The 22,564-nt window shown below is 39.9% G+C and overlaps 1 protein-coding gene across 1 annotated transcript; it reads right to left on the bottom strand.

Moving 5' to 3' along the window:
• Positions 1-4,249: 4,249 nt before the first annotated feature.
• Positions 4,250-21,963, bottom strand: LOC134098312 (uncharacterized). The gene is made up of 9 exons (XM_062551341.1): positions 21,903-21,963; positions 15,725-16,063; positions 15,214-15,522; positions 13,090-13,119; positions 11,741-11,821; positions 11,613-11,641; positions 10,456-10,509; positions 4,492-4,569; positions 4,250-4,407 (listed from the first exon to the last, which is right to left on the bottom strand). The coding sequence occupies exons 1-9, from the start codon at positions 21,961-21,963 to the stop codon at positions 4,294-4,296; spliced, it is 1,095 nt and encodes a 364-aa protein (XP_062407325.1). The 3' UTR covers positions 4,250-4,293.
• Between the last annotated feature and the right edge of the window lie 601 nt (positions 21,964-22,564).

Genomic DNA, 22,564 nt, shown 5'->3' with positions numbered 1-22,564 from the left:
TACATTCCCTTTATCAGAAAGGTTGCCAAGCAAATCTGATCCATGAGCTCTCAGTAAAATGAATTCTGCTGCTATTGTAAGGTGATTGGTTGATTGACTGATTGATTGAAATGCTATGCTGACGATCTGCCTTGGTGTCCCATGTCATCTTTCTGCTTTGTCTTGCTGTCAGGCTAAGCAGAGGCCCTGTTATTCCTACTCTGACCTGCAGATGGTGCCACTGTCCAGTATGTCAGTGTATTCAGGCTACAGGAATATGGAAAGTTTGAACACAAGACGTGCACAGTACATAATCACCAGTTCAAATGTAAGAGGTCCTTGATTTGACATAACAGTAGTTTAATTGCACATCCTCATTTTATAATGATTGATGTACATCGACAGTGAAATATAAAGACATAACTTGTTATCATTCAATTCCCTTTAAAAATGTGTAAAACTAGATGTACCGCATGCATGGGGGTACAAATCATGCCCGCTGCCAAGTTCTGCACATTCTCTCCACAAAAATAAATAAATGGCACTTGTGAACTGCTCTGTATCTCCTATTTGTGCAAAATATATCTCCTACTCGTGCCAGCAACCAGCAACCTTTCGCATAATTGCACCATCTACAGGCCGAGGTAGTTAATTTAGGAAAGCGCGGGGGTGGAGTGGCCCCCAGGGACCAAACATTTTTTTTTCCATAAAAGTCTACTGGGGCTACATGCCCACCAAGTTTCATGTGCCCCGTTGTTACTACGGTGTCCCAGGAATTGTTGACCAAAAATTCAGGAAGTAGATCTTTGACAATCCCTATATGATTGCAACGCTAGCTGCGGTCAAAATAAGCTGAACATAATGTGCCTGCATATTCCTAACATTGGTTTATGTTATAAAACTGGGGATCTAGAACAACACACTCCTTATTTCTCTACTGGTGTATACAGCTGCTATTCTGATTGCAGTGATTAATGGGATGCTAATAACCACGCCACCTCAGAGTGAGGTGAGAGAAGAGGAGACACTATTCTGGATCAGATCCTGTGCTTCTGATCTGCCTGAGGAGGCCAGTGGCCACCACCAGTTAAGTAGATGAGTCATTTTAAAGGGCCCTAAAAGCTATATTGTATATTGAAAAAGCTTTTAGGGTACAAGAGATTGAAACTACTGAAAAAAAGTATTGATATTGATAGTATTTCCTACTATCAGTTAATTTCTAAAAATGATAGTTCCGGTCCTTGATTCTGATTGGCTGAATCGCGTTCGATGCTGTTGTAAAACCCAACACAAATTCAGTGATATCAACATTGACATTAGAAAGATGAAATTAGAACAAGGAAGTTAAATGAAGAAGTTACTTCACATTTATCCACTCAAATATATCTGGTTTGTGTGTGTACGAGTATAGCTAAAGTGCTCACACCCTGTGGGAAAGGTTTTATAAATAGCTTGACTTCCTCATAACGTCAAAATAGTCCAAATAGTAGTAAAAAAAAAAAAATGTTTGAAGTTTCAACATATTAGCTAAAGCCACAATGATTGATCACGCTCCTTCAATAATGGCACGTGTTAATGTGCAGTCGTTGTTCCATAGCATCCATGTGGCCAGCATATCTGAATAAGGAATACATGAGGAAAAAGTCAAGACTTCTTTGATCCTTATTGGGGATCTACTGTTCTTCACTGTAGCGATAGTTTCGGAATCTTCAAAAGATTTAACTAACATCTATCAAATTAATTAATATATTATATTATAAAGGGATGTTGTTTTTTCAAGTTAAGTCCACCTTAGTCTAGCCTTTCATTGGAGCATGCCATTCAAACAAAAAGCTGTCTTGTATCAACCAAATGTTTAGTGGTGTGACTCATTCATTCCTAGCAAACAGTGGGACAGAAAGTGTTGAGATCATGTGATTTGATAGTAAGCACCATATATGTATTTATTTAAAAACAAACCCTCACACCCTATAGGGGTCGTTAGGTGAAACTGTCACAAGTGTGCCTATATTGGAGACCACAAAACATTGCTGTGTATGTATTATTGTGTCACCAGGCCATTCCCCTTCACCACAGTAACACATAGTGGGTTGAATGAAGACTATTTTGATAGTGGTTCTATGAAGAGGTGGTGTGATTTCAGAATAACGTAAGTAAATAGCAGTCAACTCACTTTCTTTTCTTTTCTGACTGCACTTATGACCCCAGCCACAAGCAGACAGCTAAAAAATAATGGCAATAATCAGTAGCAAGGCGGATGTGGAGTCTGTTGAAGGAAGCGCAGTGAGACATTTTTAAAAAGGGGAAGAGATGCCTTGTTCAGCTCATTGCAGTTCATGAATAGTCTAGATTTTTCAGTCTCTTAAACAATTTAGCAATAAAGTTACTCAGGTACAGTATTTGAACATATTTCTGATATGCAAATGTGGTATTCAATGTGGAATTGTTTCGGGCGTCAAGATGTCAGAATCACCATTTCTACCAGAAAGTCTTGGGGAGATAGCCTGGCTATCACGCTCAATGTTTTGAGATTACTGTAAATATTAGTCTGGAGAGTCTGCACTGTATTTCTACTGGACAAGAGGTGTGATCAATGAGCATAGTTCAAAAGACTCTGTACACTAGGAAAGTCCTTTAACCCAGTATATCCAAAACTTTTTCCCTTGAGGGCCCTGAATTGTTGATTGGTAGGAGACCCGCATACACACACAAGACATTGTTTTATTCAACAATTGTTGAAGGTTGCTTGTAAGTTCAGAGGTCAGAGGAAATAAATAGCTACATGAATTTAAATGTGGAACAAAAATATATTTTAATTTGGATTATACATAGTTTTGATTATCCAGTTGCATGTGTTATTGGGATTTTATACATAGGCCTATATAATATAAAATAATATCATTTTGGTAACCTCACAACCTCAGCCCAGGCAACACTGTGCGGATCCCCTGCCATCCCTGGCGGCCCCTAGTGGGGTCCCCGGACCCCTGGTTGGGAACCATTGCTTTAACCAATCAGACCAATGCTATGGGTGCGCTTGGTGGATAATTGGTTCCAGCAAACAAGAAAAGGAAGCAGGAGAGATAAATGTGCAGGTTTCCAGCCTGAGCTGCAGGGCGAAATCCGATCACTAGCAGATCAGGCTGGGTTTACAAAGGGGCACAATGAAGTCAAAGTCATGTTTACATAATACGGTCTCTGTAGGCAAGGAAGCTTTCGATACTTTTTAGAATGAGTAACAAAGTAGGCGCAGTTCAGTTCCTGTGTCTACATGTTTACCTCTGTGTCATGGAGCCTAGATACTTAACCATCATTTTGGCAAATTAAGAGAATAGTATTTTGAAACTTCAGTAGGACTTCAGATTCAGGACCCTCTTCATTTTAATTGTAATGACCCAAAACACAAAGCACCTTTAGTCTTGGAGAAGAAGCATGAAGACTTGTTTGGACATGAGACATTAATTTTAATTCTAAGATCAAAAGATCATACGACTACTTTGATCAATTGGGTAGGGAAGCAACATGGGACTACACGCAGCAGATCTGCAGTGCACCATATGTCCAAGGGTGGCTCCAGTAAACAAAGGCTGTTTTATTTTGTCGAAAAAATCATAACAATATACTACATTTTTAACTCTGTCACATGAGCAAGCTTTACATTTTCAAACAATGACCCATCCTGGAACACAGAATTACACAAGCACGGAGTTGGCAACTACTGTAGATGGAACAACAGGTGTGTTTGATGGTGTATGGCCATGTGAAGTTCAAAGTGAATTTGAAGATGACACCAAAGCACAGTAAAAAAAATTAAATCTAACCAAGTTTTTTAATGTTATATTAAGATCAAAAATCTATTGGTATTGTTTTTAGTATGAAAAGACTTACCAAGCGCTCTCTCAAAAGATCATTTTGACTTAATTTAAGAAGACTTATCAAGACAAATTTACTCAACACTGGCAGACAAATTGTATTTGTTTTTATAGGACAAATTTGCTTGTTTTCAGGAGATGTCTCAAAACTCAAACTTTTCTTAAATTAAGTCAATAGGTAGGTCTCTTTATACTGAAAATAATGAATAAATAATATATACATTTTTTAATATTGATATAAGATTAATTACTAGTTAGATTTTATTAGATAAGCAGTTTTTGCAGTTATTGCACATGCATGATCAACCTCACATTTATAGTTGGACATTTGCTCCTGAGCAGAGTGGAAGAACTGTAACCCACTGTATCGGAGAGGGTGAATTGATAACAAAGAAGGGTATCTTCAATCTGTGTCCGTTTATTGAATGTGTTATGCACGTTATTATTTTTGCACAGTTGCATAGAGACCACCATGGTCAACAGACCCTCTGTTCTCAGTCTCATCAGAAGATGGCGGCATGAGGTAACTGTACATCTGAGTGTCTACAGGTGACTTCTGCAAATAGAAGGAACAAATATCTATCACATAGCCTACTGAGGAGCATCAAGACATCACAGACTTGAGATCATTATAACTTACTCTGGCATGGTTTGTGCTTTGTTCTTGGTTGAGATGGTCATCAATGGATGCATAAAGCAGGTCGTCTGTGCTCTGGTCCTACACATTGAAGGATGACTGTTAGCATCAGGGTTAGTATTCATATTCTGAGAAGTTGTATTGCTTCATTACTACTGGCCTGGGGGAAGTTCTAAGTGTGTGATTTAGTGACACACCTGGGTAAGTTAACTCCTTATAGAAGAGCTTTATGGCTTCACTCTCCTAACAAAACAATGCTGGCTTTGTTGTAGGAGGTGTCATGCCCGGCTTTGCCGTGCTGTGGTGCGGCCCGCCCCTTTGTCTGTGTGTCTTATGGCTGCTGTCTGTCTGTCTGTCCCAGACCCACAGGTGGAGCTGTTACCTGGCCGTGCAGCTTGATTGATGGCCACCAGGCCTGTTAAAAGAGGCCTTCCTGTCTGCTTGCGCGTTCTCTCTCTGGTCCCGGCTGTCCGTCTGCACGGCTGGCTAGCCTCGCTCCGCACATACACTTTTGCTATGCTACACTCCACTCTACTGATGAACACTACACATTTGGTTAACCATTACACTTACTGATTCACCTTTATTTATGTAATAAACATGTATTGTTAAATATAGCCTAGTGATCGGTGTGGTCTCCCCCCATGTCGTTACCGCTGTACGAGCCCAGTGGTCTTGACATATGGGGATCTCGTCCGCTTTTGAATCCAAATGTAAGTAAGGTAGGCTACTTTAATTCGTTGTGTCAGCGTGTGTAGTGCTACAGTACGTTACGAGTGTAGGCTTGCAGATTTATGAATGGGTGACGTAAATTTGGCCTAGGCCTACTATCAGTTCTTTGATTGGTTGGGAGAAGCACACTGATTTGTTTGTGTATCGTAGCCTAAATTGGGTAAGGAGCGTCTTTTCTTCCGGCTAATTGGTAAACAAAGTTCGGTTGCAGTTTAGGTGGCTGGACAGAAGCTTTTGGAGCGATCGTTTTCCCCATTTAGAGTGCTTCGGTGCTGGGTTTAGGCTGCTGCTGTCACGGGAGTCTGGGCTGAGGGCACCGCCGTGGCGAAACGGCTGGATTGACTTCGGTCGAGGCAGTACGTCCCCGCTGGTCTTGGTGAGTCAATGATCCTTGCTCTTGGACTCCGTGCGAAGATAAGGCAGAATAGTGGGGGGTAGCCTAAATGTTAGGGGGATGCTCCAGGATATGTCTAGTTGCTTTAACTGTATTAGGCTTTGTAACCAGGTTGGCTGGATGTGTTGTGTAGGCTAGAGAGAGCAAGTTTTGGTTAGTTTTGATATTTGCACATTGGTTATTGTTGTTGCCGATTGGGAGTGTACCGATGGTGACGTTGGAGGAGTTTTTAGCAGCTCCGTCGGAACGTTTGTTAGTGGCGTTAAATACAGAACAATTGCGAAAGGTAGCCGATCATTATCATATTAAGTTGCTCTCCGTGTTGAAATCCGCTAAAAAGAAACAGTTGGTGGGTTTTATTCGGGAGTTCCTAAAAGAGAAGGAGATTTTGCCTGTTCTAACACCAATTGATCCTAGCTCAGAAATTCAAACTGTTATTGCCAATATGCCTGGGCCTGAAACGGAGTCTGAGTCCAGCAAATTAACGTTCGAACAACAAAGAGAATTGTTGAAAATGAAGATGGATATGGAACTGGAAATTGAGCGAGTTAAATTGGCGAAGGAGGCAAAGCGATTAGATCAGGAGATGGATCAAAAACGTTTTGATGCGCAGGAGAGAGAGAAAGACCGTTCGTTAGAAAAGGAAAAACTTAAAAACCAAGAGCAGGAATTAGAGATAGAAAGAACAAGGCTGCAATTAATTACAGAGGGTAAAATTGAACCGAATAAATCTAGAGGTAAGTCAGGTTTAGCGGGTATGATACAATTCCTGCCCAAATTTAACGAACGGGAGCCAGATATTTTTTTTCTCTTTGTTTGAAAACATAGCTACTGATAGCGATTGGGATGACGAGGACAGAAGCATACTTTTGCAAACGGTATTGATTGGCCGCGCACAGGAGGCTTTTGTGGCTTTAACACCTGCTGATAGACGAGTGTATGACAAAGTAAAGCAAGCAGTCTTGAAATGTTATGAACTCGTTCCTGAGGCGTATCGGCAGCGATTCAGAAACGGGCATAAAGGCGAAAAACAAACTCATACTGAGGTGGTAAGAGAGTTGAGTAGTTTTTTCAATCGTTGGCTGACCGCTGAGGGTGTGGAAACATTTGATGCGCTGCGAGAGTTGGTTTGTTAGAGCAGTTTAAAAACATCTTGCCCGAGAGGATTGCTATTTATGTCAACGAGCACGAAGTTAAGACTGTTGCGGAGGCCGCTGTCCTCGCCGACGGCTTTGTGTTGACGCACAAAGGGAAGGTGCGTGAATATTCTTCACGTTATGAGAATAACCGTAGGGAATATCGCTCAAGTCGTGTTCATGCTGGTCCTGTTGTCAAATATGATCCCACAACAAATAATAAAACACGGGAGACTGGGGTTGGTGAGCGATGTAATTATTGTTTGGAGGTAGGACATTGGAAGCGAGAGTGTCCAGTGTTGCGTATGCGAAATTAGGTTAAAACTGACCATGGAAAAGCTGTTTGTTGCGTTTCTTCTGTTGCGCATCCTTATAAGCCTGCTGTGGTTGATATGGAGGTTTTAAATGTCGTTCAGCCTGACGCGGGTGAGAAGCTCGATCTTGGAGCTGTGTCTGATAAGCGTGTAACATCTGGGAGGTCCGGTGTGTCAGACTATGCGCCGTTTATTAGTGATGGTTTTGTCTCCTTGGTAGGAGAGGAGCACAGAGTCCCAGTAAAAATCTTGAGGGACACAGGAGCTTCAGAGAGCTTCATTTGTGCTTCAGTCCTGCCATTGTCTTCAGTATCAGACACGGGGAAGTGTGTTCTGATTCGCGGAATAGGCCTTCAGCCTTTCCCGGTGCCTTTACATCGGGTTCAGTTATTTTCAGGTTTTGTAAATGGCGAGGTTACAATTGCCGTGAGACCCTCTCTACCTGTAGATGGTATTCATATCATTTTGGGAAATAATCTGGGTGGGTGTTTAGTGTCTCCGCCGCCTGTGGTTACAGTTGCACCTCTGCCATTAGCGGAGCCCAATGGGTGTCTGCAAGACTTTCCAGATGTTGTTACTGCCTGCGCTGTGAAGCGTACAGTGGCTCGCGCGCAGGTAGAGTCACCATCTGATGTGTCTAAGTCTAAGATGTCCGTTTCTGGTTTGCTTGTCCCTGAACTACCTGCGCCTTTGTCTTATGATGAGCTGGTCGAAGCTCAGAGAAACGATCAGAGTCTGGAGATGTTTTTTGCTTTGGCTGCAGCTGATCCTGGTAAGGGTTATCTTGTGCAGAATGGTCTTTTGCTTCGAAAGTGGGTGTTTCGTGCTGATCCTGATGTGGCAGATCAAGGGATGCAGGTCGTGGTTCCTGAGAACTATCGCGATTTAGTTTTGGAAACGGCACACTGTGTAGAGTCTGGACATTTTAGTGTTAAGAGGACCTACAATTATATACTACAGCATTTTTATTGGCCACGCATAAAGCGGGATGTAATGAGGTTTGTCAGAACTTGTCATGTTTGTCAAGTAGCAAGGAAGCTGAACTACTCCGCATCTCCGGGGTTGGCGAGTGGTCACAGCAGCCAAAACTCCAAGTTGAGTTCGGCGCCTGTCTTGGCTGTACCGAAATTGGAGCAACCATTCCGATTGCAGGTTGACATAAGTCGGGTTGGGGCGAGGGCCTCTCTTTTGCAGAACGATGAAAGGGGTGTTGAAAAATCGTTTTATTTTTCGAGAAAATGCAACAAACACCAATTGAATTACTCCGTTCTCGAGAAGATGGCTTTTGCGCTAATTTGGGCACTTCAACCCTTCGTAGTTTATGTGGGTGGGGGTTTACATTCGATCGTGGGTGATTCGGACAATAATCCACTCGCGTTCCTCCAGTCGTTAGAGAAGCCCACCAACCAACGCCTCTTACGTTGGGCATTATTTTTACCACCTTTTCGTTAAGCTATTCGGCTCATTCGAGTGTGGAGAATGTGTGGGCTGATTACTCTCACGCCCCGGATGAGTCAATTTAATGGTGTCTGTTTGTCCTGCTCAATCTGTGTCTGTTCTGCTTTCCTTAAATAGCTGTCCATGGTACCGGGATTTGCTGGTTGCAGAATGTGGTAAAGATGGAGGTGGTGGAAATGGTCACTGTTGGTCTGATTGTCCTAGTATGAGTGAGGTGCACTGGGATGGTGGTGTGAATGTATTAGTCTTTCCAATGTGTGAATGTTAGTTTTGTTATAATTTACTCATTATTCTTTACGATTTTGTTATTGCTATTGTGGGAGCTTGATGGTTCTTTCAGAGTCCCAGTAAAATGGGCCTCTGTTCTTAAGGGGGGGGTGATGTCATGCCCGGCTTTGCCGTGCTGTGGTGCGGCCCGCCCCTTTGTCTGTGTGTCTTATGGCTGCTGTCTGTCTGTCTGTCCCAGACCCACAGGTAGAGCTGTTACCTGGCCGTGCAGCTTGATTGATGGCCACCAGGCCTGTTAAAAGAGGCCTTCCTGTCTGCTTGCGCGTTCTCTCTCTGGTCCCGGCTGTCCGTCTGCACGGCTGGCTAGCCTCGCTCCGCACATACACTTTTGCTATGCTACACTCCACTCTACTGATGAACACTACACATTTGGTTAACCATTACACTTACTGATTCACCTTTATTTATGTAATAAACATGTATTGTTAAATATAGCCTAGTGATCGGTGTGGTCTCCCCCCATGTCGTTACCGCTGTACGAGCCCAGTGGTCTTGACAGAGGTTTACCACTCTCTCTGAGTTAACTTTTGTCAAGTTAAGTTTTGTCACTATTAAACCATGTACTTGAATGCCCCCTTGGTTATGTATGCACCAGGCTGAACACCACATGCACCACATATAAGAGAAGGTCAGCACAGCCCCACTTACAACATACAGCCTACATTCTCTTCCTCACCCGAGACACATCACATCACATCACATCACATATGAATATAAAGGGATACTTCACAGTCAAGTCAACATAACGCACAGGGCCAAAACTGGATCTCTACATACAGTACATTTGTCCAGTGCTGTAATGGGGGAGGGGACAAAAATTCTCTTGAAATTGACTTTTTTTCTAGTTAAACACCCTGCATCTACCGCCAGAAAAAAGATGATGCATAGGATGGTCTGTATCGTTTGCAATTGCACATGCTAACTGGGCATGCAATGGCTATCTATGCTATTCGTGTCTGACTGGCCAGGGCTGAGGAAGCGGATTATCTCGGACAGTGTTGGGCAAGTTACTGAAAATTGGTAATCAGTTACAGTTACTAGTTACTTCTTTTAAAAGTAATTGAATGACTTGACCAGTTACTGTATATGAAAAGTAGTTAGTTATAGGGAAGGTAACTTTTAAGTTACTTTTATGTCTGCTTTTTAAATGTAAATATGAACAGAACTGAACAGTCAATCAATTTATTCAACTCTGCTCGGCTTATCGGCTGCACTGCAGTCCGTGTAGTCTAGCTTTGGTTGTTTGCATGAAGTGGCGCCTTCAGCATTTGTAGGGCTGGGGTCTTTCAATGCTCATTGATTGATTTGATCCGTGTGTCATTGCGCCACCCTGCGACGTCAGATCAGAAGCAGCTAAAGTAAGCCTATCTTGACCCCTATCTGCAAGCGTTCATTTGTTCCAATAGAGAGTAATGTAAAGTAACTAACTCATTAAAATTTCAGTAATTGTAATTGTGTTACCTGATTTAAAGAAATACTTAGTTACATGCTCGTTACCGCTAAAAGTAGTGGAATTACAGTAAAGCGTTACTTTGTAATGCGTTACTCCCAACATTGATCTCGGATTATTTATTTTGCAGGGCACAGTTAGCAATGTTGCTAACAGTTATGTCATACATCCACTAAGGGTTAGGTACTGACTCACATTAGCAAAAGGTTGGTTAGACTCGCTGGCCATGTCACATAGTCTGATCTCATTCTGTCAGAGAAAGAGAGAACAAAATGTTGATTTTTGATGATATTTAACAATTCATTTTTGATTAAAGGAGAATTTCGGTGTGATATTGACTTAAAGTATGTTGAAACATGATACCGAGTGTGAGTGTTGTCTCAGAGCTGATCTCGACCTGCCCCCTGCACTCAGAAATCTGCCGCTAGTTAGCCGATGCTACCAACAGGTTTTCAATGGGGGTGCCTCGGCATCTAGCCTGACTCTCGCCAGACCCTTGTAGTTCCGCCATGCTCCACCAGAGGCGTTTCGCTGAGCTCCACACAAGGGTCTGGGCTTGAGGGCAATCCAAACTCCTTCCAGGGAGCAAAAAATTATGAACCAATCAGGAAGCGCCGAAGCGAGTGTTTGATTCAAACAACAATGGCGGCACGCAGCGAGGAGTCTTGTGCTGACATTGATTCTGCTATTTCAACCGTTTTGTCGAATCTATCGAGTATTCATTCTTTAAAAGATTAACAGAGAATGGTTTTGAAGGCATTTATTGGTGGCAAGGATGTTTTCACTCTTCTTCCGACCGGGTTTGGCAAGAGCTTGAAGTAGCCTAGCACGTCATTCAAGATAACGGACAAATGGTTTATCAAATCACATGCAAGGATTTTTTTACAAAGCCCCGCCTTCAGAAATACATCTCCTATCGAGAACTCCCAGATCCTTGTGTGAAGCTCAGCGAACTACAAGGATCTGGCGAGAGTCAGGTTACTCGGCATCGGCTTAGACATGCAAATAATTCACTGTTTTACACCATTTATGAGGCTCAAAGTAGCTCCACACTTTATTGGTAGACTTCAGCCTCATAAATGGTGTAAAACAGTGATTTATTTGCATGTCTAAGCTGATGCCGAGGCACCCCCATTGAAAACCTGTTTGTAGCATCGGCTAACTAGCGGCAGATTTCTGAGTGCAGGGGGCAGGTCGAGATCAGCTCTGAGACAAACGCTTACACTCGGTATCATGTTTCAACACACTTTAAGTCAATATCACACCGGAATTCTCCTTTAAACCAACAACAAGAATCAGCAATGATTTAACTAATAAAACCACAAACGTGAAATAATATGATTTTTACTCACAACATTGTTTTGCGCCCTCCTTTCAGAATCTGAAATTTGAACCAATTGTTTTAAACAGCAGATGGTATTTACGTGACCTTTTCAGTGTTGATAGTTGTTAAGTGTTAGGTTAGCAGTAGACCACTCACTTGCTCTTTTTTTGCAGATCACCACAATCACTAAAATGGTTGACAAGAGGCAGGCAACAAGAACCCCTACAATGATGAAGACTACAAGAGAGAGATACATTCAACCATACATATCCTGATCATTTAACGGCATGGTGGTCTGTAGCACAGCTTCACAGAGGCAATTAGTACCTCTGCCAAGGAGGATATGTTTTCATCGGGGTTTGTTTGTCTGTCTGTCTGTTTGTTAGCAAGATAACTCAAAAAGTGATATAAGGATTTCGGCAAGATTTTTAGGAAAGGTCTGAAATGACCCAACCAGGGGGTCAGGATTTGACTGGTTAGCTTCACCGATTAGCAAAGCACTTCCTCGTCGCCATTTTCCAGAAATACATCATGTCCGGTGCCGTTTTCCCTGCGTTTTCCTCATGCTGATTGGTGGCTGTTCCACTCTCAGCTCATGCACGAGCTGAGTGTGGGCACGAGTTCTCCTTCTGTACCTTACGTCAATCGGTAACCTGGCACTTAATTGGCTAGGTAAAACGGCACTGGAAACAAGCCCCTTGAAACGCCATGTTGAAGCCTGAAAAAATCGTTCAATTTTGGCAATTTTCACTAGCCTAGCATTCCCATTGAAATGAATGGGGGCGGGACTTGTTCACTTTGTCCAGTTCTTATAATACCTCCATGGACCCAACGTAGGGAGTGATCCGAATCACCGTCTGGATCCAGGAGGCGGTTATGCTTGGCGGAGGTCTGCGCTCTTAGAGTGCTTTTCTAGTTGTACTGTATGTGATCCAATCAAGGAAGACCGTTCATTTTTGGTGCACCCAAAAATCTGATTTCTGCCCCATTTTCAACCCTCTCTGGTGAAATTTCCCCAACTTCACATTTTGATACCATCCTCACAACATTCTGGACTCAATTCTTGGATGTTGCTTCATCAGAATCATAAGTTGGTCAAATTGCACCATGTGAAGGGTTTTCCTAGGTTGAATCACATAGATGTTTTGCTTTAAGTAAAATATAAGGTGTAAGCAAATGTTGCTTTTTGCTGTTTTTTTTTGTCTGCAAATGAATACTGATTTTGTGAATTGAATTGTACAAAACATTTGTCGCAAACCTTTACAAGCTAGCCTTTTTATGTATTAAGGTGCAGTGCTGTTACTGTCTTACAGAACGATTTGTCATATGAGCAACTTAGCATAGCACTGGATCCATCTGGAGGTGAATCATTCTATTGATAATTTTTGACACTCATGCACTCATGACACAACATTCTGAAGGAATAGACATTTGAACATGATATGTAGAAAATTAGGAAGTTAGATGAAGGCGTCCATTTTAATACTGAGTACAACATGGCTTACCTGTACGATCTTCCAGTATTTCAGTTGATGCTACAGAGAGGAAAGTGGAGGGTTAACAAAATTCTAAATGACAAATCCTTCTTTTCACTTTATGTTAACCATAAGCATAACATCCATGATTGCTGGCATTAGACGGTTGAAGTTATCAGGACACTCTGGACCCATTTATAAGTATGACATAAGATGACATGGATGTTTGTTCTGAGCACACCTTCTGCGCATCAGTTTGTGGTAAAAATTTACTTTTTGTGGTAAAAAAAAAATGGCGAGTGTAGTGCTCATGACATAGTTAGAAAGTGAAAACCAGTAGTAGCCTAATATGTTTATAGAATGTGGTGAACACAACGCATGCACATGAAAGGAAATCAGTTGGAATAGAATTAGAAACCAGAAGGGACACATCACTGGGATGCAGTGTCTACTCAAATATGTGTTTGCAAATTGACAGTCTAAACATGTTATATTGAAATGGTATTTAGATATTTATTGTATATTATACTTTGAATAGGCCTAGTTTAAACTGTCTTTGGACAAGCTGAACTTCGAAGTGCACAGTCCTAAATTTAAGGATGGTTCAGAGTGCCCCACTCATTAAGAGTATTCCGAGATTAACAATTCATGCCGTTTCATCAACAACAGGGCAACAGAGCATGACATCACATGCTAGAAATAAAACATTCCACAAAATGAGGTTCATCTCTATAATCAAGTTCTTGAATTAAACATATAGGCTTAACCCACTGTCAAAACAGCAGTTAGTGCTAGACCTACAGTATCATGACTTGCAGACATGTAACTGGGCTATGTTTCTATATGGGCATGGTTTGTACGGGCACTGCACTACTAGGCCTACTAGTCAATAATAAAATAAAATAAAATACCACCATTCTGGACATGTATAGGCTATTTTTGGTTCAGTGATTGTAACCAAGATATTGTGGTTTCCTTTATTGGCCTGGTATTAGTCATTTTTCAAGTGACCATTATTCAGCAAACACATCATTTTACTGTTCCTCTGCATTTTGCCTTTTTTGTATAATATTATATTATAATATTATATAAGTATTGCGAGGGAACTTAAGTAGCTCAATCATCAGCATGAATCATCATCATCATTATCATTATCCTGAAAATGAAACCTGGCGTTTTTCTAGGCTGTTTTGACATGGAACTACACTCTCATCTGGCATAATAATCAAGGCAACTTGCAAACTACTGGCACTACTACTGCTTGTTGTCTATGGGGACTATTTTCAGATGCTGCGTGATATCACTGCGCCCATGGTACGTTTGCAAGTTGCCTTGATTATTACGCCAGATGAGAGTGTAGTTCCATGTCAAAACAGCCTAGAAAAACGCCAGGTTTCATTTTCAGTTGGTCTTGTTGCACTTTCTAACTTGAAAAGAGACACGTTTTAAATGGGGAAAATTACCGGAAATCTTAGTCACTTTTAGACATGATGCTAACAGGCGAGATGCTACTGGTCTAATCCGTTTCAATGATCTATGCTACGCTGAAGCTAAAAGTTATATCGCCAGACTCACAGAATGGCTGGATGAACGGAAAAAAGGTAAATATCAATTGTTTTGCTCGAGGGAAGGTGGAAAATTAGCTTATTTCCAAAAATGACGGAATATCCCTTTAAGGGGCTCTGTGCACTCATGCCACTCTGTTATCTGTTCAAAAATTGTGCCTCTGAATGCATCTCATGATGCATTAACAGTAGTCTTACAAGAAGATCATTCCATGACGACCACAATTTGTGTCCTCTGCAGACACTTTTTGACCCATTTTTGTGGGTGTGTTTTTTTTTATTTTTTTTTTTTAGAAAGACCAAAGCAGCAAAACACGGTACAATTATGTGTTTACTGTATGATGGTCACTTGGAAAGGCCAATGTGAGGATGACACAATCTAACATAATCAATTTACAGTAGGCTAATTTGTCTTATAATCCCTATGTTCAGAAGACAAAAGTTTTTTTTTTTCAGTGGTGGTCTTAAACTTTTGTCAGTGACTGTAGATGGATTAATCTTTCATTCAGATTCACTTTCTCTCTTCAAGTACAACTCCACACAAGAAACAGGATTCATCTGGTGTTTGCTAGAAAATATGTCCACCAACCTTTTACTTGAATGCTGTAGGTGGTTGAAGCCTTGACCTGCCCATCTGCAGTAAGTCGGCATGTCCATGATCTCCATCTCTCAGAAGGCTTTAGATCTACGGGTTTCTCAGCAATAGTGATGTTACAGACAGATGAAGTTTGTATATGACGGTTGCTAGTCCTGTGCAGCTCCCTGTTTTCCTTATCCACCCAGCTTATTTTCAGCTTATTTTCCACTGTTCTTTTACACTTGTCATGTGTAAGCAGGAGGCACTGGAGAGTCACTTCACTACCAGGCTCTATTTCTGTCACTTCTGATGATGCTGACACTAAAGAAGAATTGAAATTGAAAAGTGAAAAATAAATAAATGAATGAATAAATAATATGGTATTCAAATGTATGTAAGGATTTGCTCACAGTTGCAAGCAGTATCACTGTTTATGAGTAGTCTATGATAAGTTTTGCAAAGACGTATTTGTGAAATAAATCATTTTGTAAAGAATTTTAAGTTAAGTTCAACAAATACATACTTTGGAGAACTGCTAGATATACTGGAGCATCGTCTCCCTCTTGTTGTGCACCTTCTATCAGAAACTGTTGACATGTGTAAAGTCCAACATCCTCAGCGGTTGCGTTAGCAATATTCAAAGAACAGTTAGACGCCACCCTAAGTCTCTTTGATCGATTTGTTGGCGAATTTGGTTTGACTAGTCCATGGCCAACCTCTTCAGTAGTTCCGCTGCTATATCCACCATTATTATAGATCCATGTAGTTGAGGAACAGTCTTCGGAAAGCACATTAGTGCAGGGAAGGGTTACTTGCCCCCCAGCACTGGTGAAAAAAGTGGGAATGGCATCTCCTTTGACACCTGCTGAAGGAAAATATGATTAAAGTTGGCACCGATAGCATAGCCTAACTAGTCTGACATACTTTTGCATTTAGTACAACTCTTGTATTATCTCAAAAGCTGGCATAAAGATGTATAGCTGAAAACAATATACTTCTTGACAATGCGCTCTCAAAAGAACAATGAAGTACTGCACATTTTACTCAAACCACTTTTTTCTTGGTCAGCAGCGTTACCGTTTCCAGTTGCTTGAAAATAGCATTGTGGGATCGATGCACATGACCACACCTCATCTTTTCACAGGCACGCCTGTGTGTTCGCAAGTTCATTTGCTCTCTCTCTACACATCATGTGCACATGACAAAATAATGATGATTGCACTGGCCACAAACTAGCAAACACAGTTGTGTTGCACCGGTCACTGTGGCACACTAGGTCTAAGATAGGGCCCTATACACAACTTTTGACTGGTAGTGTATGTCTAACTGTTATTTTTGAAGTGTCTGTGATGACCCTTCTTCAGTTCTTCAGAGAAATGCCATAGAAGAATGTTTTTCAGTGCTTCAAAGAACCATTGAGGCAACAGTTTCAACTGATGCAATGGTTGAACACAGAGACTCTCCATGGAACCATAAAGAGAATTAAAGAACCATTTAAGCACCTTTATTTTTTTAGAGTGTACTGCCAGTTGCGATCTCACTAATATCATTATGATTTTACTTAAAAAACACGGTGAAATGGGTTGCAGAAAATGAGCTGAGAGAACAAAATCACTCAGAGGGCATGGGGCATTGACATGTTCTTTGAGTCATCAGTCCCATGTTCTCATCCTAAACTAGAAAATGTAATTCCATGGAAGGAATTACCATTGCATGTAAATGCAAAAAGGTTGCTAGCTGTGTAAAACATATTAGGCCTATAGCCTAGTTAAAAAGACAACTAGGCTAAACTGAAGAATAGATAAATAACAATTACCCAATTACAATTCCAACTTGGAAAGTCACATTTAGTCTAGTCGTAATCCCCATAGGCCCAATAGTAAACCCAGAAATGTTGAGTACCCTAAAGTTTTATTGCATGAATGTAATCTATAGGCCTATTGGATGAAATTCAACTTGGTTGCCTAAAGTTGCACTTTGGGCAATTTGCATAATTAGCATAAATATATAGCCAATTAAGGTGAATAGGGTGCAGGTGAATAGGGTAAAAAAAATAAATAATAGATATCACTATGAAACTTTCTCAGTTGGTTACTTGTGTTAAGATGAGAAAAAAATGTATTGCATGTTTTTTATATTTTAATGTTTACATATGCAAATTAGGCCATATCTCATAAAAAAGGCTCTAATTTGCATACGCACAAAATCAGATAGTGTGATAAAGCCAGGCTCAAAATGTTTATTTTTTCCAAAGTAAACATGTATACTTGGAGGGCTGAGTTGGTGAAAACCTTTAAAGGAACCTGGTAAGGAGGCAGTGTTAACCCATTGACCCATTTAATCCCAATTGTCATAATTGTGACCGTACAAAAACATCTTGCTCCTGTGCCTTTAAAATGTCATAGTTATTTTATATGTTGTATAGTTCTTGTATATAGTTAATGTGTATTTGTGTACGTGTGCATGCTGGATATAGTTATTTTGCATATTATGTACAGTTCTTGTAGGTTTGCGTGTGTGTGCATGCTGTTATAGTTATTTTGCATGGAGCACCTAATTTCTTAATCCGTCTGTCCATAGGTCAACACTGCCTCCTGACAGGTTCCTTAAAGGTTTTCACCAACTCAGACCCCAAGTACACATGTTACCCTTGGAAAAAAATATTTTGAGCATGACTTTATTATTAAACAATCTGACTTTGTCAGTATGCAAATAAGCGCATGTTTAATGAGACATGGCCTCATTTGCATATGTAAACATCAAAATATAAAAAACATGCAATACATTTTTTTCTCATCTTAGCACAAGTAACCAACTAAGAAAGTTTCATAGTGATATCTATTATTTAAATCTTTTACCCTATTCACCTGCACCCTATTCACCTTAATTGCCTATATATTTATGCTAATTATGCAAATTGCCCAAAGTGCAACTTTAGGCAACCAAGTTAAATTCCATCTATTAGGCCTATAGATGACATTTCTGCAATAAAACTTTAGGGTACTCAACATTTCTGGGTTCAAGAAATTACGACTAGACTAATTTAAAACGTGATTTATGAAAATGCATCAACATTGTGGATATAGGCTATTTTGGAAAATAACTCTTCATTTATTAGAATTTAAAAGACTGAAATGAAGTTGCCAACTTCAAACGAGTTGCAAGAGCTGACTTAAGTAGCCTACAGTGAAACGACTGGTAGGATAGCTTATAGCCTTCATATCTACACTAATGCAGGTTAAAAGTAGGTTAGACACCATTGGAATACGGAATACAATCTCAAACAACGCCAATCAACGATGATGCAGCAACAGGTAGGATATCTAGCAAATGTAACGTTAGCTTACAGTAGGATATTGTATGTAGGCTACACATATTACAGGATGAGCTAGTATGTTCTTCGAAACCGTTTCCAGGTGTGTGAGTGTGATTGTCCCAATAGGAATGTAGGCTACAATAAGCGACTATAGGCCTGTCTATCAGGTTGGACTTCACTTAAAACGCTGCTCTGTCGAGAGGGCTAAAAGCCCTGTTCGCCTTGCAGCCTATCCCGACGTTAAACCTAGCCTGGAGCAAGTTTGGTTGTCCTTAGCTAAATAGCTGCTACAGTGTTTACGTTGACGTTAGGTTAGATTGTCTTTAGCTGTTGATAACGTTACCGAGAGCAAACCGATTAGGCTACTGTAACGATATAAACAAATCAAGTAGAGTAGCCTAACAGGAGACAAGACGATAACGTCCTGGTTTACAGCAGCTGCAGCTGTTACAGCTTAATAGACGTAACGTAACATTCACGTAGCCTGGTTCAGCGCAGCGAGCGGCGGTGGCATGGCTTTGGATCAGAGATCCTTGATTAACAGCTGCGCACTGACGTAACAATTAATCTTTGCCGCCAAAGGGTCTCAATGTAAACTCTATGGGAATTTTAATTTCTTTTATCGTAAATATCTAAAAAAGTATAAAGTTCACACATTTGAAAAATCATAGAACAGATCTCCGTTACAAGACCTATGTAGGAGTGTTTGAATGACGTCAAACGGTTCAGTGGTTTTAGAGCCTTTGATCGTTGATTTTGGTCGGAAGACAATAATAACTAGAGAAAGCAATTCCAGGGAATTACGAGTGCATGAAAATTGAAACATTTCTGCTCAGTAAAATACCGTAGATAATGTTTCAAATATCATTCAAGCACAATGATAGAAGAGAAGTAGAGAAAAGGTTGATGGGAGTCATAGTTGATGACAATTAACAGTTGGAATTGGCAAAAAGTTAAACAGTTGAGTAGTTCAAATAGTTGAGCTATGACAACTGTAATTCGGAATGGTATATATATATAAATAGTTGACTAGTTTAAATAGTTGAGCAGTTTAAATAGTTGAATTAATTAATAGTGAATTTAGTTTCAGGCAGTAGAAACAGTTGGAGGGAGTCATAGTTGATGAAAACAGACAGTTGGAATAGCCAAACAGTTAAATAATTGAGTAGTTTAAACAGTTCAATTAATTAATAGTGAATTTAGTTTCAGGCAGTAGAAACAGTTGGAGGGAGTCATAGTTGATGAAACCTGACAGTTGGAATAGCCAAGCGGTTAAATAGTTGAGTAGTTTAAATAGTTGAATTAATTAATAGTGAATTTAGTTTCAGACAGTAGAAACAGTTGGAGGGAGTCATAGTTGATGAAAACTGACAGTTTGAATAGCCAAACAGTTAAATAGTTGAGTAGTTTAAATAGTTGAGTAGTTTAAACAGTTGATGACAACTGACAGTTAAAATGACTGAACAGTTAAATAGTTGAGTAGCCTAGTTTAAATGGTTGAACGATTTGATAGTGGGCACAGGGAACAGTTGAGCAGGATCTGTAGTCTTATTAGAGCCATCCTGAGAGAGAGAGAGTTCTGGCATACAGTAGGATTCTAGAAGCCTGAGAGCTCTGGCATAGGATTCTAAAAGCCTGGGAGAGAGAGTTCTGGCATAGGATTCTAATCGAATTGTGATGTCATAATCACAATGTTAAGTCTATGGGGAAATTTTGATAGTTTTAATTAAATAGTTTAAAAAGTTTAAAAGTTTCAAAGTTGAAAAAAACAAAGCTGAAGTCACCTAAGTGAGATCTACGCAACACAGTTTGAATGAAGTTTCAAAGTTAAACCGTTGAAGCCGCATTAAACGCGTAAAAAGCGTTGAAGAATAATAATAATAAGAACTAGAGAAAGCAATTCCAGGGAATTACGAGTGCATGAAAATTGAAACATTTCTGCTCAGTAAAATACCGTATATAATGTTTCAAATATCATTCAAGCACAATGATAGAAGAGAAGTAGAGAAAAGGTTGATGGGAGTCATAGTTGATGACAATTAACAGTTGGAATTGGCAAAAAGTTAAACAGTTGAGTAGTTCAAATAGTTGAGCTATGACAACTGTAATTCGGAATGGTATATAGGCTATATATAAATAGTTGACTAGTTTAAATTGTTGAGCAGTTTAAATAGTTGAATTAATTAATAGTGAATTTAGTTTCAGGCAGTAGAAACAGTTGGAGGGAGTCATAGTTGATGAAAACAGACAGTTGGAATAGCCAAACAGTTAAATAATTGAGTAGTTTAAACAGTTCAATTAATTAATAGTGAATTTAGTTTCAGGCAGTAGAAACAGTTGGAGGGAGTCATAGTTGATGAAACCTGACAGTTGGAATAGCCAAGCGGTTAAATAGTTGAGTAGTTTAAATAGTTGAATTAATTAATAGTGAATTTAGTTTCAGGCAGTAGAAACAGTTGGAGGGAGTCATAGTTGATGAAAACTGACAGTTTGAATAGCCAAACAGTTAAATAGTTGAGTAGTTTAAACAGTTGATGACAACTGACAGTTAAAATGACTGAACAGTTAAATAGTTGAGTAGCCTAGTTTAAATGGTTGAACGATTTGATAGTGGGCACAGGGAACAGTTGAGCAGGATCTGTAGTCTTATTAGAGCCAGCCTGAGAGAGAGAGAGTTCTGGCATACAGTAGGATTCTAGAAGCCTGAGAACTCTGGCATAGGATTCTAAAAGCCTGGGAGAGAGAGTTCTGGCATAGGATTCTAATCGAATTGTGATGTCATAATCACAATGTTAAGTCTATGGGGAAATTTTGATAGTTTTAATTAAATAGTTTAAAAAGTTTAAAAGTTTCAAAGTTGAAAAAAACAAAGCTGAAGTCACCTAAGTGAGATCTACGCAACACAGTTTGAATGAAGTTTCAAAGTTAAACCGTTGAAGCCGCATTAAACGCGTAAAAAGCGTTGAAGAATAATAATAATAAGAATAAGTGGAATAACAATAGAGTGCATTTTTCATGCACTCTAATAAGTGGAATAACAATAGAGTGCATTTTTCATGCACTCTAATAAGAAGAAGAACAATGATAACAGTACATTGCATTGACATGCAATGTAATAAACCTTTGAGCTTAGTCCTTAACCTGCCTTCAATAACTGAACACATAACACAACACATCTGTTTGTATCGACTGTATATAAGCCGCAGGACAGTGTTTTATGTAAGTTAAAAGAAACAAAACCATATACCATTAACTGCCCCCGTGTTTTAACCTCATAGTTGAAGAATTTATAATCATTACTAGCAGAACAGCAGATGTATCGGTTTTAAAGCAATTGCATTGTTTGGAGGGGTGTTGATAAAAAAAATATTTTGTTTTACTCTACCTGTATATGCACAGTCGGAGCAGATCAGTAAGACCATTAGAACACAGCGGTTAGTTGCCATCTTCGTTGCCTTCACTTTTCTGTTGAATGTTTGTACTGAAGTTGTAACTGAATGTTATCGGACTCCACATCAGTTTCACTTCTGCATTATTATGATCACGACTGATTCCCCCAATACTGACTTCTTCCACCTGTGGTTTGTCAAAGCATTCTTGTCCCGGCTGAACATGGTGTCTGGAAATATTTTAAGGAACTAAGCAATACAATGAAATTCGCATCGTCAGTGCAATTGGGTGTTTTAAGAGTTAGTGCGATTAGGCACTATGTAAAAATAATGGACAGCACAATGTTAGAGGTTATTATGTTGAAGGTGGTAATTGGGCCACTACACAGTTTATGGGTATAATTTAAGAATAGAGCCTTAGGCCTAAATCAAATCTAGTGAATATCTGTGATAGTGAATGTGAATATGAAATTGTAGGCCCAAATCATGATTTACTGACTCTGAAACACTTGACTGTTCATTCTCTTATTTTCAACTTATTTATTGATGTATTAAGTATTTATCTAAGCCATCTGTTAATGTCACACTGTGTGTGTACACTGTAAAAAATTTACTGTAAAATTTACAGTAACTTACTGGCAACAATTGGCCAGTAAGT

This window comes from Sardina pilchardus, chromosome 12 (genome assembly GCF_963854185.1).
Source record: "Sardina pilchardus chromosome 12, fSarPil1.1, whole genome shotgun sequence".
NCBI lineage: Eukaryota > Metazoa > Chordata > Actinopteri > Clupeiformes > Clupeidae > Sardina > Sardina pilchardus.
Note: the sequence above shows the minus strand (reverse complement) of the source record. Positions and strands in the feature narration are given on the sequence as shown.